The 17,237-nt window shown below is 41.3% G+C and overlaps 1 protein-coding gene across 1 annotated transcript in view; it reads left to right on the top strand.

The window, feature by feature from the left end:
* Positions 1 to 17,237, top strand: part of KIT (KIT proto-oncogene, receptor tyrosine kinase) — a 135,484-nt gene that overhangs the window by 67,965 nt on the left and 50,282 nt on the right. Inside the window, exons 6-7 of the mRNA XM_081332976.1 lie at positions 6,360 to 6,549; positions 9,462 to 9,577. Of these exons, the coding sequence (XP_081189102.1) occupies positions 6,360 to 6,549; positions 9,462 to 9,577 (306 nt within the window). The remainder of the gene's footprint in view (positions 1 to 6,359; positions 6,550 to 9,461; positions 9,578 to 17,237) is intronic.

The raw sequence follows: 17,237 nt of genomic DNA, 5'->3' as shown, positions 1-17,237 counted from the left end.
AAATTAGTGTGATTGAACTAGTGCCTGCACAGGGAATCGCTGGGGAATACCCATTCAGGCTTGGAAGCCTTAATAAAGATTCCTTACACCCATGTTATGCGTATGTGTGTATGCATGAGCGGGACAGCACACATTGGGTTCTATCTCACACTATGCAATGCAGTGTTGAGAAAAGTAAGGTTTTATATTAGGCAAGAAAACTCTAATGCACAGCTAGAGAATAGGTGGTACCTGGTTCAACAGCAGCAACTGAGAGGGATGAAGGGAGTCCTAATGGACAGAGAGATCTTGGTCTCCTATGGACCATCACTTAATTATGAGCCAGCAGTGTGCTGCAGATACCAAAAAAAGCCAATGCAATCCTCGGCTGCATCAACAGAGGGATAGTCTAAAGATCACGTGGAGTGTTAGTTCCAAAATCACGCTTGAAATATTACATCCAGTTTTAATTTAAAAAAATGTTGAGATTCCAGAAAGAGTGCAGAGAACCACAACAAAGATGCTAAGGGCTCTGGAGGCTAAACCATATGACAAATGGTTGTGGGAACTAGGTATGTCTAGTCCACGAAGAGAAGGTCTGTGGTTTACATCAGGGGTCTCCAACCACCAGTCTGTGGACCAGTATCGGTCCGTGGCATACCAGCAACTGGTCCGCACAAACAAGCAAAGCCCCATCCATGGGATGCAGGCAGCACACAAAACCACCCACTTTCCAGTCTGCAGAAAAACCTTTCACCACGGAACTGGTCTCTGGTACCCAAAAGGTTGGGGACCTCTGGATTACATGGTAGCAGTTTTCCAGTGCTTGAGGGGATGTTACAGAGAAGAAGGGTTTGACCTATTCTCCCAGGCACCTGACAGCAGGACAAGAACTAATGAATGGAAACTTATCAAGGAGAGATCCAACCTAGAACTAAGGAGAAGTTTCCTGAAAGTGAAAACAATTGACAGTGGAACAGCTTGCCTCCAGAAGTTGTGGGTGCTCCATCGCTGGGGATGTTAAAGAAGCGACTGGGCAGCCATTTGTATAGGGACTCCTACTTGAGCAGGGGTTGGACTAGAAGACCTCCAAGGTCCCTTTCAACTCTTAATTCTATTATTATGGAAAAGGGAGAAGTAGGAACAACATGCCCCCATTCGTTGCAGATCTTCTGAGAGGTGCTCCTAAAGGTAAAGGTAAAGGTTCCCCCGCACATGCGTGCTAGTCGTTTCCAACTCTAGGGGCCGGTGCTCATCTCCGTTTCAAAGCCGAAGAGCCAGCGCTTGTCCGAGGACGTCTCCGTGGTCATGTGGCCGGCATGACTAGACGCCAAAGGCGCACGGAGCGCTGTTACCTTCCCACTGTAGTGGTCCCTATTTTTCTACTTGCATTTTTACGTGCTTTCGAACTGCTAGGTTGGCAGAAGCTGGGACGAGTAACAGGCACTCACTCTGTTACGCGGCACTCGGGATTCGACCCGCCAAACTGCCGATCTTCTGATCGACAAGCTCAGCGTCCTAACCCACTGAGCCACCGCGTCCCTTTTGAGAGGTGCTCCTAGCTCTACCTAATTGAAGAATTTGAAGTCTATAAAGAAGTCCCAAAGGTGCTTTTTTTCACGAGGCAACTGGACTTTCTTGTTTTTTCTTTGAAGACATTTCGCTTCTCATCCCAGAAGCTTCTTCAGCTCTGAATATAAAGCCTTTCCTTCCTCACCATCCAGTCAGAGCTGAAGAAGCTTCTGGGATGAGAAGCGAAACATCCTCGAAGAAAAACAAGAAAGTCCAGTTGCCTCGTGAAAAAAGCATCTTTGGAATAACCGGGACCTGGATGACTGAGAATCTCCATAGACCTCTATAAAAAGAGTATTCCTTTAGCTAAAGTCCCTTTGAAGGCCTAATCAATACTTCTAGAATGATGTGACTTTTTGGCAATTGCCTTTACCTTCATGCACTGTGGAAATCCATCACGTTATTGCTAGCCTCGTGGATATGCCCAAAAAAACAGACTTGGCAGATCAAACATAAAGAGCCTGATTGTAACCCATAAAAGCATGCCATTAATATGCTGGCAAAATAAGGCTCTGGAGCAGGGGTGTCAAACTCAATTTCATTGAGGGCTGCATCAGCATTGCGGTTGCCCTCAGGGGGCCGGGTGGGTATGGCCAGGGTGGGCGTGGCCTACTGGGTGGGCGTGGCTAGACTGTGTATGGCCTACTGGGTGGGCATGGCCAGCTCTACATCATTTGCATCAAGGGTGCCTATGGGGGCCTGGGCAGGAGTGGGACAGATCTGAGGGTCTCTGGCAGAAGGAGGGTCTCTGGACCAGGGCCAAGGCAGTGGGGGCCATTCCCTCACTGTTTCCAGGATGACTTCGCGGGCCACATGAAACCACTTCGCGGGCCGGATCCGGCCCCCGGGCTTGTGTTTGACATGTCTGCTCTGGAGGGTGGGTCCCCAATGTTCTCCAAAGTTTCTCCGGTGTTGTATGAGACTTGGTAAGCATGAAGATTCAAAGCCTACTTTCCTTTTACAAAAAAAAAAAAGAATCAGTCTTGGTTGGAACACTGTAAACATACAATAAAATGTCGGTATAGACACAGAGATATCATGAGGCTTATTTACGGTTTGGCATCCAATTGATATTGTGTAAAGGAGCACCTGTAATTATCTTAGAAACAAACTGTGTCTTCTGTGAAATTACAAAAGTTTCCTGTTACCTATTTGGTCATGGGGTACAGTCAGGAATATTTTCATTTCAAACTCACCTTAAGACGAATGTGAGCTGTGTCAGAACAACAGGTTGCGTGAAGAAATTTCTCCCAGGTGTTTGTTTATGTATCTCTTAATGTCTATATCATTGTGTTTCCACAACAAAAGAAGGTTTTGCTGTGTGACATAAGAAGTAGGTTTAAAACTGAGATAGAATTATTTTTTTAAAAAAAATCAGACAACCCCTGCCTTAGTGTCAAAAATAGCTCTGAGTTCCTTTAAAAGTTGTCATTACATTTTTAGTGTGTTTAGAAGGGAAAATATATAAAGTACCTGAAAAGAAATCTTGCTAGTAATGTTTAAATTAGAATGGAATGGAATAGGACAGGACAGAACAATAGCAGAACAGAATAGAATAAAAGAGAAGAGAACAAAACAGAACAACAAGAGAACAATAGAATAGAATAGAATAGAATAGAATAGAATAGAATAGAATAGAATAGAATAGAATAGAATAGAATAGAACAGAACAAGAGCAGAATAGGAACAAGAGAAAAGACGTTTGATCTGAGAATTCTCAACAGATCATGGAGAACTAATGATATTTTGCCCTTCAAATCCAGACCTTGGCAGGCCCTTAGTAGCTTTTGCCCAGGTTCTGCCTTGTCTTTAAAGCATGAAATCACTCAAAAAAAGAAAAGAAAAAGAAAAATCACGTAAATCTTGAATTGAAAAAAGGGAAGAGGGAAAAAAAAAGATGGCGCTGACTAAAGGACAAGGCTTTGGGCCTTGCTGGCCGAGGAATTCTGGGAAGTTGAAGTCTACACGGTTTGCGGTTGCCAAAGTTGGGAAACACTGCAGTCATGTGAGTGCAAATGTTTTTGGTCTCAAATGTTGCGGAGCAATTTTTTAAGAAGACGAGAGAGAAGGGACTATAAAATTACAGTGTGAAAAAGTACTGTTCTTATATACTTTCATCATGGCAAGCCTATGGAATAAATTGGGTGTGTGTAGTTTAACGAAGAAAAGGGCGAGGGGTGACGTGATAGCAGTGTTCCAATATTTCAGGGGCTGCCCCAAAGAGGAGGGAGTCAAGCTATTCTCCAAGGCACCTGAAAGCAGGACAAGAAGCAACGGATGGAAACTAATCAAGGAGAGAAGCAACCTAGAACTAAGGAGAAACTTCCTGACAGTTAGAACAACTAACCAGTGGAACAACCTGCCTCCAGAAGTGGTGAATGCTCCAACACTGGAAGTTTTTAAGAAGAGACTGGACAGCCATTTGTCTGAAATGGTATAGGGTTTCCTGCCTTAGCAGGGGGTTGGACTAGATGACCTCCAAGGTCCCTTCCAACTTATTATTATTATTATTATTATTATAAAGCCTCATCTGGCAGTTGAGCAGAGAGAGAACTAACTGTAGGAGAAACTGCTCCCTGAATTATACTGGATTATGCCCAGAGAATCCATTTTAGTGTGAAAGGTTTGATTTCCAGAGCTTGCTAAAAAGTCTGGGTCCGTTGTGTCTTGCATACCCTTTTCCAGAAGCCATCAAAGATGTTTACACTTTGCTGTTTATTAACATGGCTTTCCTGAAAAGCCACCCCAGAGTGCTAGATTGCTGTGACACGTAATACTTTTTAAATATTAAAATTACCATAAGTGCTAAACTGATTAGGAGCATATTCATGTAGTGTAATTAGCAGAAGTATTCTGAACATGTCTTTATCTGTAATTGGCAAAAAGGTTTTCCCCCCCTCTACTTCCTCTGCTGCTTAGATGCTACGTATTATTTTACATAGGAAGTAAATAAAATCTAGATGTCTCTACATGGGGCTGCCCTTGAGGACCACTCGGAGGCTTCAACTGGTGCAGAATGCAGCCGCGCGAGTTGTTATGGGAGTGTTGTGATTCAGGGTCAGCCTGTGGGTTCGGCAGTTGGGTCGGATGACTCAGAGGAGGAGGAGGGGGGTGTTGAAGAGCTTGCTGAGGGGATTGGACAGCTTGATGAGAGCCCCCAGCAAGGCCCCTCTCATCTGGTCACAATGCAGACCCAGCTGTGTGAGCCTGACAGCGTGGATGAAGATGACCCACAGCTGGCCCTGTTCAAGGACGCCCGACACAGGAGGCAGTCAATCAGGAGTAAACAGAGGAAGGCAATGGGGCACCTCGGAAGGAGGCAGAGAGAAGCCACGCCCTGAACTGTATTTAAGGGGAATGTGTGGGAGGGCTGGTTTGCTGAAGGCAACCACTTGGATAGTTCCTGTTTCTTAAAGCTCCTGTTTCTTGGTTCGTGTCTTGTTTGTTTTTGTAGCAATAAATTTGGCAGGCGTAATTCCAGCCTCTTGCCTTCTTGTAAAAGGGGTTGTCCCTGCCTTTTCTGCAGGGCCGGTAGCAGGCTGGTACAGAACAGGGAGTTTCCCAATACTCCCATGTAACACCTCTTCTCCGTGAGCTGCATTGGCTTCCGGTTGCCCTCCGGGTGAGATTCAAGGTGCTGGTAATGACCTATAAAGCTCTAAATGGCTTGGGTCCGGATTATCTAAGGGAACACCTGCTGCCGGCATCAACTTCCCATCATCCTGTGTGCTCCCACAGGGAGGGCCTTCTCAGGGTACCTCCGGTTAAGGAATACCGGCGGGTTATTCCCAGGGGAAGGGCGTTCTCTGTGGGCGTGCCAGCCCTATGGAACCAACTTCCCACGGAACTCAGGACAGCCCCCGACCTTCGCTCATTTCGCCGGGACTTGAAAACCTGGTTCTTCAAGCTGTTTGGCCCAGACTGAGGGGTTTTAACTAATTTAATTTAATTGGGTTTTAGTTTAACTTCAGGGACTGTAATTTAATCATAGTTTTAACTGATTTTAATTTGTATGTTATGTATTTTAATTTTCCCTGTAAACCGCCCTAAGTCCTACGGGAATAGGGCGGTATATAAATTTAAATAATAAATAAAATAATAAATAAATATTGCAGAATTTTTTGATGATGAAGATACAGTATTTGCCATTAACTGGCAAATATGATGGACACATTTCTAGAAATAGGAAGAGATGCATCGTTGTTAAAAAAAATCCTTAAAGATAGGCTGGTAGCTAAAACGAGATACTCTCAGAGTGATTGTTCCAATTGTTATGGTTTTCTTGAGAAGATTAATCGTAGTCATTTGTTTAAAGTATCTATTGTAGACATGCGTTATTTAAGAAACGGTGGGAAAATTTCTGCTGTTCTGGAGCTAATATGATTGTTCTGTGATATTAATATGAAGTTACCTTTATAATTGATAATTAGTTATTGCTGGTTTTGTTTTATGTTTATTGGTCTTTTTGTCATGGCAACCTTGTTGGGAACCCATCTAGGAAAATAGTAGGCTGTATTAATGGGATAAAGTAAAAATAAATACTCATTGATTTGAATGGCCTCTGGAAATCAGTAGTGATCCGATAGGTGTAGATGGTATATAAAGGTATGGTCTGTGTGCAAAGCATGAGACATTATTTTTCCCCCTTCATTCAGTAAAATGTCATTAGCACTCATTAACTAATAAGGCTTGCTTTTCTGCAAGTTGCAATTTATTTGGACTTTTGTATTCATTGACCTTGGCTTCAACATTTTGTGAATGTTAATATACAAAGATTCTCAAGAGAGGTTTTAAAAATTTTCCACCAGGTAAAGGATATGTCAATTTATCAACTTCAACAAATACAACACTCTATGTCAACCACGGAGAAAATCTAGGCTTGATAGTAACGTATGAAGCGTATCCTAAACCAGAAGAAGAAACGTGGCTATACAGGAATGTAACACTGCAGAATTCATCTGATCATTATGTGAGAGTCACAAACATAGACAGAAACAGGTAATACAAGATGTGGAACCAAAATATCAATGTATGGAGATCGTTCTGTTAATTTTCTGTAGGAATACGTTATACAGACTTGGCTTGGAAAAGATCTTCCTGCTTTTCTTGGAATCTAATGGTTGCCAACTTCCCCTTCCCTAATTGAACCTCTCTTCCCTACGATATAGTGGCCACTCTTCCTCTATACCTGAAAACTACGAGACATCAGATGTTTAAAAAAAAGGCTTAGCCAGGATGTTATCTTGCTATTTTATTTTCTCCATTTTTTAAAAAAAAACTCCTGCATTTTGTGGGCCAGAAGCAGTTTGGAGGCAGAATGAGACAATTTACCACAGCCAACCTGCTGTGGTACAACTGGTCATGCCCAACTCACTGCGAGAACATCTTAAGGTAAAGGTAAAGGTAAAGGTTCCCCCGCACATGCGTGCTAGTCGTTTCCGACTCTAGGGGCCGGTGCTCATCTCCGTTTCAAAGCTGAAGAGCCAGCGCTTGTCCGAGGACATCTCCGTGGTCATGTGGCCGGCATGACTAGACGCCAAAGGCGCACGGAACGCTGTTACCTTCCCACCGTAGTGGTCCCTATTTTTCTACTTGCATTTTTACGTGCTTTCGAACTGTTAGGTTGGCAGAAGCTGGGACGAGTAACAGGCGCTCCCTCTGTTACGCGGCACTCGGGATTCGACCCGCCAAACTGCCGACCTTCTGATCGACAAGCTCAGTGTCCTAACCCACTGAGCCACCGCGTCCCTGAGAACATCTTACTGCAGGACAATTCGACAAATACAAAAGTTAAATTAATTTCAAGGGAACCATAACCCAATAATAATAAAGTAAAGAAAGTCAATCCGGAAATAGCAATAGCACTTAGCACTGCTTCACAGTGCTTTACAACCTGTTTACAGAGTCAGCCTCTTGCCCCCAACAATCTGGGTCCTCATTTTACCCATCTCGGAAGGATGGAAGGCTGAGTCAACCTTGAGCTGGTGAGACTCGAACTGCAGGCAGCCGGGAGTCAGGAGAAGTAGCCGGCATTCTGTTTTTAAGGCCTCCGCCAGTAAATTAATAATCACTTCTGCTATATCTTCTTGTTTATCTTCAGGTATATTTTGGAATCTTAGATAGTGTACAGCTTTCTCCATTTCCAAAGCTGCAACTACTCCTTCTAAAGCTTTGATTTGCTAGTTCTAATTTTTCATTTTCTTGCATTAATAATGCCTCCATTAAAAAGTTTACTGAATGAAATGATTAATACATCATTGAATTATCCCGCCACAAGTTGTTCCATGGCAAGTTGGGTGTGGTGAGTTGTCCAGACACTTTGGAGGAAATTAAAACAGTGGGCAATAGCTAAGTATCTAGCTCTAGGTTATTTTCACTTTGTCCTGTATTTACAAGGAGTATTGGATCTAAATGGTTTTTTGGGTGCCACAGATAAATCATTTTGGTAAAATTGGTGCTCAGCCACTGTTACAAGTCCCTTATGTGAGACGTGACTAAAATTAACTGTGATATTGCCACCGTTGCCTGTAGATTGGGTGCTTTTTCCAAATAGCAAATAATGGTACTTAGTTTTGCTAAGTAATACGAAATAGCTTCAAAATTTGTTTCCATGTTATCCTTCATTCAAGGATATTCAGTGTCCAGAGAAGCTTTTTGCCAGTCAAGTAAAGCCTATTCTGCATGTGGAGGGAGCAGCAACCAGAGATTGAGTGACATACACAGATATGAGCCTGCGGTGTTGTGTGTTCAGAAAAATGTTGCACATCACCTCAACCTTTGTTCCAGAGGAAACAGTCCGAGGTCAATTCTGCAACATTTATTTTGAATCAGTGGGGCAAACTCGTTTTCATTGGTGGCAACTTGTCTGGCTTTAGCTCTGGGAATTTGTAAAACAAATTGAGAAATACAGTGGTACAATTTGGTACTTAACGCATTTTGACACAAAAATTTTGTCCCAGTACTCATCGTTTGTTTAGTACTCAATGCACAAGCTAGATCTTGTTGCTGTTGGCTGCCTTGTGACTCACTACATCAGGGGTCTTCAAGCTGGCTGGCTGAGGAATTCTGGGAGTTGAAGTCCACAAGTCTTAAAGTTGCCAAGTTTGAAGACCCCTGCACTACATTATTCCTTATGTGAAAAATTTGTTTGGTACTCATTGTTTTTGGTACTCATTGCACCTGCCAGAACTAATTCATGCTGAGTACTCTGAATACAACTTGAACTCATATAGTTTCTTAAATCTTAATTTTCTCTAAAATGTGTACATGAACTGTGCAAATTGTAAAAGCACATTGACTTGTAATATATAAGGTAAAGGTAAAGGTTTCCCCGCACATGTGTGCTAGTCGTTTCCAACTCTAGGGGCCGGTGCTCATCTCAGTTTCAAAGCTGAAGAGCCAGCGCTTGTCCGAGGACGTCTCCGTGGTCATGTGGCCGGCATGACTAGACGCCAGAGGTGCACAGAACGCTGTTACATTCCCACCATAGTGGTCCCTATTTTTTTACTTGCATTTTTACGTGCTTTTGAACTGCTAGGTTAGCAGAAGCTGGGACGCGTAACAGGTGCTCACTCTGTTACGCGGCACTCGGGATTCGACCCGCCAAACTGCCGACCTTCTGATCGACAAGCTCAGCGTCCTAACCCACTGAGCCACTGCGTCCCTTTTATGTAATATCTATATCTATAACTATCTATCTATAAATTAGGAGCTTTCAGACAGCTTCCCATGCAGCAAACTGAAATTATTCAAAGGTACTAAATAGAAAAAAAATCACACTTCTCACTGCATCTGACTGTATAAACCCATGCATAAGCTGTCTGTTTAATTTTAGCAGTATATTATAAAATGCACCTAGACTGCCTGCCACGAGGTGAATAATGAAGGTTGCTGTTTTTTTCCTCCTGTAGCTATTCCAGTGAGCTTCACCTTACACGGCTAAAGGAAATAGAAGGAGGACATTATACATTTTTTGTCTCCAACTCAGACGCCAATTCCTCTATAACATTTAATGTCTATGTAAACAGTAAGTAACAGCAATCTATGACATTTCTTTGCCCCCAAGCTTTGCCTTTAACTAAAGCAAATTGCACATGGATATTTTATTTATTTCTTTATTTATTTTAATTCCATTTATATCCCGCCCTTCTCCGAAGACTCAGGGCGGCTTACAAGCTTAGCAGTAGCCTTCATTCTATGTATATGCCTGCTTATTAGGGCTTTCACACACACCCCAACCGGCATCATTACAAAGTCAGCTTAATTGCCCCCAACAATCTGGGTCCTCATTTTACCTACCTCGGAAGGATGGAAGGCTGAGTCAACCTTGAGCCTGGTGGGACTCAAACCTGCACTAATTGCAGGCAGCTGGTGTTACTTAAGGAGGCATTAGCTCACTGCTCCACCAAGGCATATTCTATTGCAGGCTGGATCCGGCCCGCAAAGTAGTTTCATGTGGCCCCCAAAGCCATCCTGGAAACAGTGAGGGAACAGCCCCCGCTGCCTTGGCCCTGGCCCAGAGACCCTCCTTCTGCCAGAGACCCCCAGATCTGCCCCACTCCTGCCCAGGCCCCCATAGGCACCCTTGATGCCAATGATGTAGAGCTGGCCATGCCCACCCAGTAGGCCATACATACTCCAGCCACGTCCGCTCAGTAGGCCGCGCCCACCCTGGCCATACCCACCCAGCACCCCGAGGGCAACCACAATGCTGATGTGGCCTTCAATGAAATTGAGTTTGACACCCCTGTTCTATTGATTTAATGGCTGAAATGAAGGGTGTTCTATAAAGTAAGATTTGCAAATTAGGAGATAGCGCCTTGTGTCTGAATAGTAATATCAATAGCGCTTAGACTTTATATACTGCTTCACAGTGCTTCACAGCTCTCTCTCTAAGCGGTTTACAGAGTCAGCCTCTTGCCCCCAACAATCTCGGTCCTCAGTTTACTGACCTTGGAAGGATGGAAGTTTGAGTCAACCTTTGAGCCGGTGAGAATTGAACTGCTGGCAGTCGGCAGAATTAACTTGCAATACTGCATTGCGCCTCCACGGCTCCTTTAACTACAGATGTCTTCAATATCATTCAAATGGATATGACTCTTAGTTCCTTTCTTACAGCTGCTGAAATATCCCCATATTATGCCACTGAAACGTTACAGCAAATCGGTGATTCTTGGTGGTACAACTTTGTGTCCCTGTTCCTAATGAAGCACTAAAATAGCTGCCCACTTTTAATGCTACGTATTGAATTTCATCAAACAATTGGTTTTCAGATCATGTTTTACTTCCTTAGCATGAACCACATCTTAATGTTATGTGCTAGTAGATCACATTACATGTTAATTGTATTATTTCCAAATGAACTTTGCCAAAATCTCTCTCCTCTTTTGCCATTGTTTGTTCTTTTAAGTTGTGACAATCTTTTGTTTCAACAAGGTGACTTGCACTTTAAATTATTATTTCAAAAGTACCCCCCGCCAAAAAAATCAGGAGTAAACAACAAAGCATATATATACCTTAGTTTGCAAATACTAAAGTCAGTCTTAAATCTGCATTTGCCAGGTTGAATTAAAAGTTTGAACTGAATTTGAACTAAATGTTCAAATTTGACATACAAAAACATTTTTCTATGTAAGATGTGTTGTACTGTTTGTAAGGTATACTGCATGTCCCCCACTTTGTAAGACAAGATTGTAAGAGGTTAAGCCATTAAGCTACTATTGAGTAGCTATATTACTTGTTTAGAATTTCAATAACAAAAAAAATCCTACATGTACGGAACTACTATTCAGAATTAACCAGAATACAGTCTGATGGTTTTAACATAACAGTATCTTGGTTTTATTTTCTGTGCTTTATCCTCTACATAATTTTAAAATGTATTTTAATTTTAATATTTCTTCAACTTCTCTCCCCTACTGCTATTTTTAGCTGACTGTGTTAGGTTGGATATTTTGGCCTTCAGCTGTAAACTTTAACTAACATGTCAGTCGTATTATTTAGTTTCTGAAAAGATACAGCATACTCAGTTCCGGTGTGTCTGACATAAAATACGTGATAAGTTGGAATTACTGTATAATTACAGTGTTTACAGAATACTTTCTCTGATTGACAATTACAAGCGTTGTTTTTTTTTCAATTAAGGAAAAATTGCTTGGTATATTTAAACATGGAAGAATTGCATACCCTCATATTTCTTTAAAATTTAAAATATGTCCAGCTTCAAATACGTATCATTCATTACTGCCTTTATATTTCCAGTTTCTTGCAAGAGTTAGGTTTATCTGTTTATTTCATATGGCACACATTTGTCAGAGAGATCTACACTTTACAGCAGGGGTCCCCAACCCCCCGGTCCATGGATCAGTACCGGGCCGCAGCATGCCAGCAAACAGTCCACACAAAGAAGGAAAACCACATCTGCAGGATGCAGGCAGCACACAAAAACACACCCCCTTCGGTGCACGGAAAAACCTCTCTCCACATAACCAGTCCCTGGTGCCCAAAAAGTTGGGGACATCTGCTTTACAGAGTAGTCCTGACAGCCTAAGGGCTAGTTCGTTCGTTTTCGCAGCTCTTTTCGTAGCTAGCCTTTCTCCCAGAGTGGTACCCATTTATCTACTCTCAATAATGCTTTTGAACTGCTGGCTCTGCAGGGTAGGAACTAGAGACAGGGGACGGGAACTCAGCCCATCCTGCAGTGTTACGTACTCGAACCACCAGAGTGTCCACCATTTAGGCCATTTCTACTCAGCAGCATCCTTAAGCTGCTCCAGCCACTGCACTTCCTTCCAAAACTAGGTTGTTTTGTTTTAAGACACAGCATCCCTGAGAGGCAGGCTTAACTAAGGAGACAGTGAGTGTCTTGTATGAGCAATGGAAATGCTTGTAACCTGCTGTTTCCTGGAATTCTTTGTTTCTCTGTTGACCTTTTCATCTGTATTGTAGCCAAAGGAATGTGATACAACCTGATCCAGACTGTATAAACAGAAGCCCCAAACCCTCATCCTGGGAGCTACTTTGCAAGGATGGGTTTGATACACTCCATTGTCTTTGATTGTCCCTATTATGTAGAGAGAGAGAAAGAAACGCTAATAGCTATATATTGCTCATTGCTTCAACTACAGCAGATTAATTATTGAACGTTTCATTAAGCTGTTTTGCATACTCCCATCCTCTTATCAATAATTTGCCATTAAATGCTTTCAATTTCTAATTTCATTAGTTTTATTAAATGCTGCTGAGACAGGTCCCAAGCATGGTGAAATGGAGGTTTAAAAAAAATTGCTCTAGCATTTCTCTGTCTTAGGAGAGTCGCAAGTTTAGTGTCATTGAGTTGATTTGCATTTAGTTTATTATCGAATTCTCTCTCTTTTTTTTTCCTTGCTAATTAGTAGAACAAATAAAGATGGAGGCAGTATGTATTTTATCATCATTGCCTACCGGAGGGAATTTGTTCCCAGTGTAAGCTATGAATAGAGAGCCAACTATATATTACACCAGTTTGACCGTGAATAGTGTCACTCCACCCCAACAAGAACCATCAAAATAACTCCAGTCTGGGTTAGAGGAAAAAAAAGTTCTAAACTTCTAGCCTTTGATTATGGAATTCCCCTCTTCACTTATCTATTTTCAAAGATAAACGATGCCCATTAATGTTTGATGAAAAGGCTAATGGTTGCAACGTGATTTCAGTTTGCAATATTGATTCAGAGGAATGAAATGATATTGAACATGGCGTTAAACAAAATTCCCATCCACCTTATTTTGAAATGTTTAGGCAGCTGGGCTATTGCATACAGAGGCAATCTCTTTCCAGCATATGATGGCTTGGCCCACAGTTACAGAAACATCCAACAAGCTCTCTTTGGTCTGTTCTTGATGCCCACTATTTTATGTTGCAATGTAGGAATGGTCGATCATGATCAAGTAGCTGTCAGTTAAAAAATGGGCTTTTAAAACCTGTTCTGTGTCTGAGGCAGAGTTTTCAAAGTTTGTGCCATTTTCTAGACTTATTTCTCAATGTTTGGAACTGCGGTGAAATAATAACGAGGTGTAGGAATGAGACTGCGGGATCTAGACTGGCTGAGGATTTAACAGCGAATCGTATATTTACTACTGAAAAAGGTTTGATCCAATATTTAAGAGGTAGACAGAGCTAAGGAAGGGATTCAGCTTGCCCTGAATTTAGGCAGAAATGCTTGCAATATTTCCATTGTTATAGTCCAGAATTATTATACTGTAAAATTTGAATGCTGCATGTTGTCAGTTCCATGGCAGTTTGGTTTAGGTAATAACAAAGAGTGTGTTTCTATGAAACAGGCCTGGAGGCCAGAACAGGACTTGCCTGAAATGCTTAAAATGCAAGAAAAGATTGAACAGAATATCCCAAAGGTGCTTTTTCAAAAGGCTACTGGACTTTCTTGCGGGGGGGGGTCCTTGAAAACATTTAGCTTCTTGGATGAAAGCGAAATATTTTTCCAGGAAAAAAAAATCAAGGAAGTCCAGTTGCCTTTTGGAAAAGCACTTTTGGGACAACCTTGATCTTGGATGATTGAGACTCTCCACAGACATTGATCATCCCATCATAACAGCAATAGAATCAGTTATGGCGGACAGCTTATTTTTGCAATGATTGTGGTCATGTTCACATCAAATAATTTTGAAGAATTTTGGCTTATCAACAGGCATACAGCCCATCACTCCAACTTTTAACATCCTACACATTATAGAATTCTGTCTTATAATGTCATGATTAGCATGGTCTATATAAATCTTACTCTCAAAATAGCATCAGCATTTCAGCTGCAAGAGTCAAAGTGCAACTTTGGAAATGTGGAGTGGGAGAGAGACTTGTTTTGGACTGTGATTGTTTGAGAGTGAACTAAAAAGATGTCAAACTTGCCCAGGGCAGTTTCACCTGACACTCCCTTGTCCGGGATTTGTGTGACCTTTTCACTCAGTGGAGTCATGTTGCAAATCAGCCTTGGCAATTTTGCAAAAGGAGGGTTGTTTAGTTAGATGCTTCGACAGAAGTAATAGATACAGAAAGAAAAGAATTTTTTTTTTCTTTCACTTCCTACTAGACTAACTAGTTATATCTGGTAAAGGAACAGAGAAGAGACACAGGACCTAGTTGCTTTGCTTCAGGAAACTCAAATATTAATTATTTGAGTACAATACTTGGATGTTTTCTGCTTAGAAATTTTAGTCTCCTCCCTTATCCTCAATGAGAGAAAACCTTCCACTTGCAATAGGGGTTTCCTAAAGTTTTTGCCATCCCACCAGCCTTCAGTCTAATGTTAAAGTACGTCCCTGAAAAAAAACCACGCGCCAAAATGAACACAAACAAACATGGGGGGGAAAAGCAATAAAACTTTACAATTGTGGTCCCTAACTTATAACCACAATTGAGCCCAACATTTCTATTGCTAAGTGAGAAATCTGTTAAGTGTGTTTTGCCCCATTTTCTTTCCACATAGGTTAAGTAAGTAAGTAAGTAAGTAAGTAAGTAAGTAAGTAAATAAATAAATAAATAAATAAATAAATAAATAAATAAATAAATAAATAAATAAATAAATAAATAAATAAATAAATAGTGAATCACTGCAGTTGTTAATTTAGTAACGTGGTTGTTAAGTGAATGTGGCTTTCCCCCATTGACTTGGATTGTCAGAAGGCTGCAAAATATGTTCACATGACCCTGGGGCACTGCGGCCATCATATATGTGATTCAGCTGTCAAACATCCGAATGTAAATCATGTCACCACGGGGATACTGCAAACATCATAAGTGTGAAAAATGATCATAAGTCACTTTTTCAGTGCTGTTGTGGACTTTGAATGATCACTAAATGAACTGTTGTAAGTCGGATTACCTATAAAAGGTCCTTCGTAACTCCCCTGGACGCTTCTTAAGGCAGGTACCCCTCACAGTTTGGGGAAACCTTCCACTAGAGACTGTGGCCCTATTTATATCTTGATTTCCTGAGAGGCCAGCATTTTTGGCTTGTTACCGTGGGATAGCCACAATAAGCTGAAGCCTTTTCAGGCAAATAACAGAACATTCATCTGTACCTCTGTACAGGAATTACAGTGAAAAGCTTGTTTTTTCTGCATCTGAGGAGATTTGGCAATGAATATCAAGACATAGCCCTAGGTACTTATAAATTATATTGGCCCTGATTCCTGTTACAGCTGTCCAATTGCTCCATTAAATAAATCCTTACAGGATGTTATGGAAAAGTTTGTCAAAAGCCTTCCTTGCTGTGTACCTGTTTCTTCTGAAGACTGTTTCAAAGACAGGTAATCTAAACGTCTGCAAATCCTGTTTATTGCCCCTGTCTTCCCACGGGCTCAGATAATAATCTTTTAAGTGCAACAGTGTTGGGATTTCTCAAATGTAATACAAGAAAGTATAATGTCTTTGGGGCGGAAATATCACAAACTTTAATAAATCTGGTTATATGTCTTAGGTATGTACCAGCATATTAAGTCATCAGTCTTGCTATTATTTAATGGAAAACATCCTTTTAAATAAACCAGCACAATGAATGATGATCTTGGAATCTTTTAAATAACCTTAACTCCGCTTAAGCTAAAGCGTAAGCAGAGGTAGCAGGCTTGATCCCAGATCCCTTTAGTGAGAGAAAAAACAGCCAGGACAATGCCATAGTTGGGGGAGAACCAAATGTCAATTGAACCTTAAGACAGAAGTCAACAAGTTGGTAGCTGAGCGTGTCACAATATTTGTTCCTGTCCCGGCGGCAACTGCATTAAATTACCGTAGGTTCAGATATAGAAAGCAAATTTATTATTCTAAGGCCCGAAAAATCGTGGGGTCATTAAATCTTTCAAGTTTTTAGGAGCCTTGAACCTTTATTATTTTCATGCAAGATTTACTGCAGTAATTGCAAATCTTGGGTTGAGTAAAGTTGGAGAAGGTTCTGGAAAGGGGTCTTGAAAATATTGCCAACCTACCTTAGGGAAATTGTTGCTTTTCAGCCACACCACTCTAAAATGGGGGATGTAAAATTAGCCTGTTTTAGCCCTGGACTATATGTTTCATAAACAACTTGTGTTCAGAAGCCCAGCAGCTTCTGCATTGGAAAGTAGTATTAAGAAGAGATGTTTTGCAAGAAAAAGGCAATGGGGAACACTTAATTCTGCTGTCCATCCTGTAATTCCCTTTTGAAAGCCACAGTTCCCTGGGTGCTAAACACCCAGAAAACTTGTATCTGGTGCCCAACTGAGGTGCTGAGCAGAGAAGGGGGATTCAGCAGTTCTACGGAAGCTTTGCTGCAGCATAGACAGCAGTGTGCAAAATTTCAATACACAAGGTGACTTTGCATAGAATTAAGTTACCGTGTCTTTCAAGTGCTACTAACAAGGCTTTTGAGGGGAAAGGTATCAAAACACATTGAGTCCCTAGGAAAAATGTGAAGCTGATAAGCAGAAGATTAGGTCACAGCTTGCATGATTATGCATGCTTAGGCTAACATCAGTTCCTTAATTCTTTAATTATAATGTCATTATATTTTTAAGTACATGTAATAACAAGAACAAAGGTTATAGATTTAAATTTTACAGGAAAAGCTATATGGTTAGCTAAATCATACAAGTAAAGAAGAAGAAATGGGAATGCAAGAAAAAAAATCTTATAATACCCTATAATTGCAATACGATTG

Source organism: Vipera berus (assembly GCF_964194415.1).
Source record: "Vipera berus genome assembly, chromosome: 7".
Taxonomy (NCBI): Eukaryota; Metazoa; Chordata; class Lepidosauria; order Squamata; family Viperidae; genus Vipera; species Vipera berus.
The sequence above is the reverse complement of the archived record's forward strand: the minus strand, read 5'-3'. Positions and strand labels throughout refer to the sequence as shown.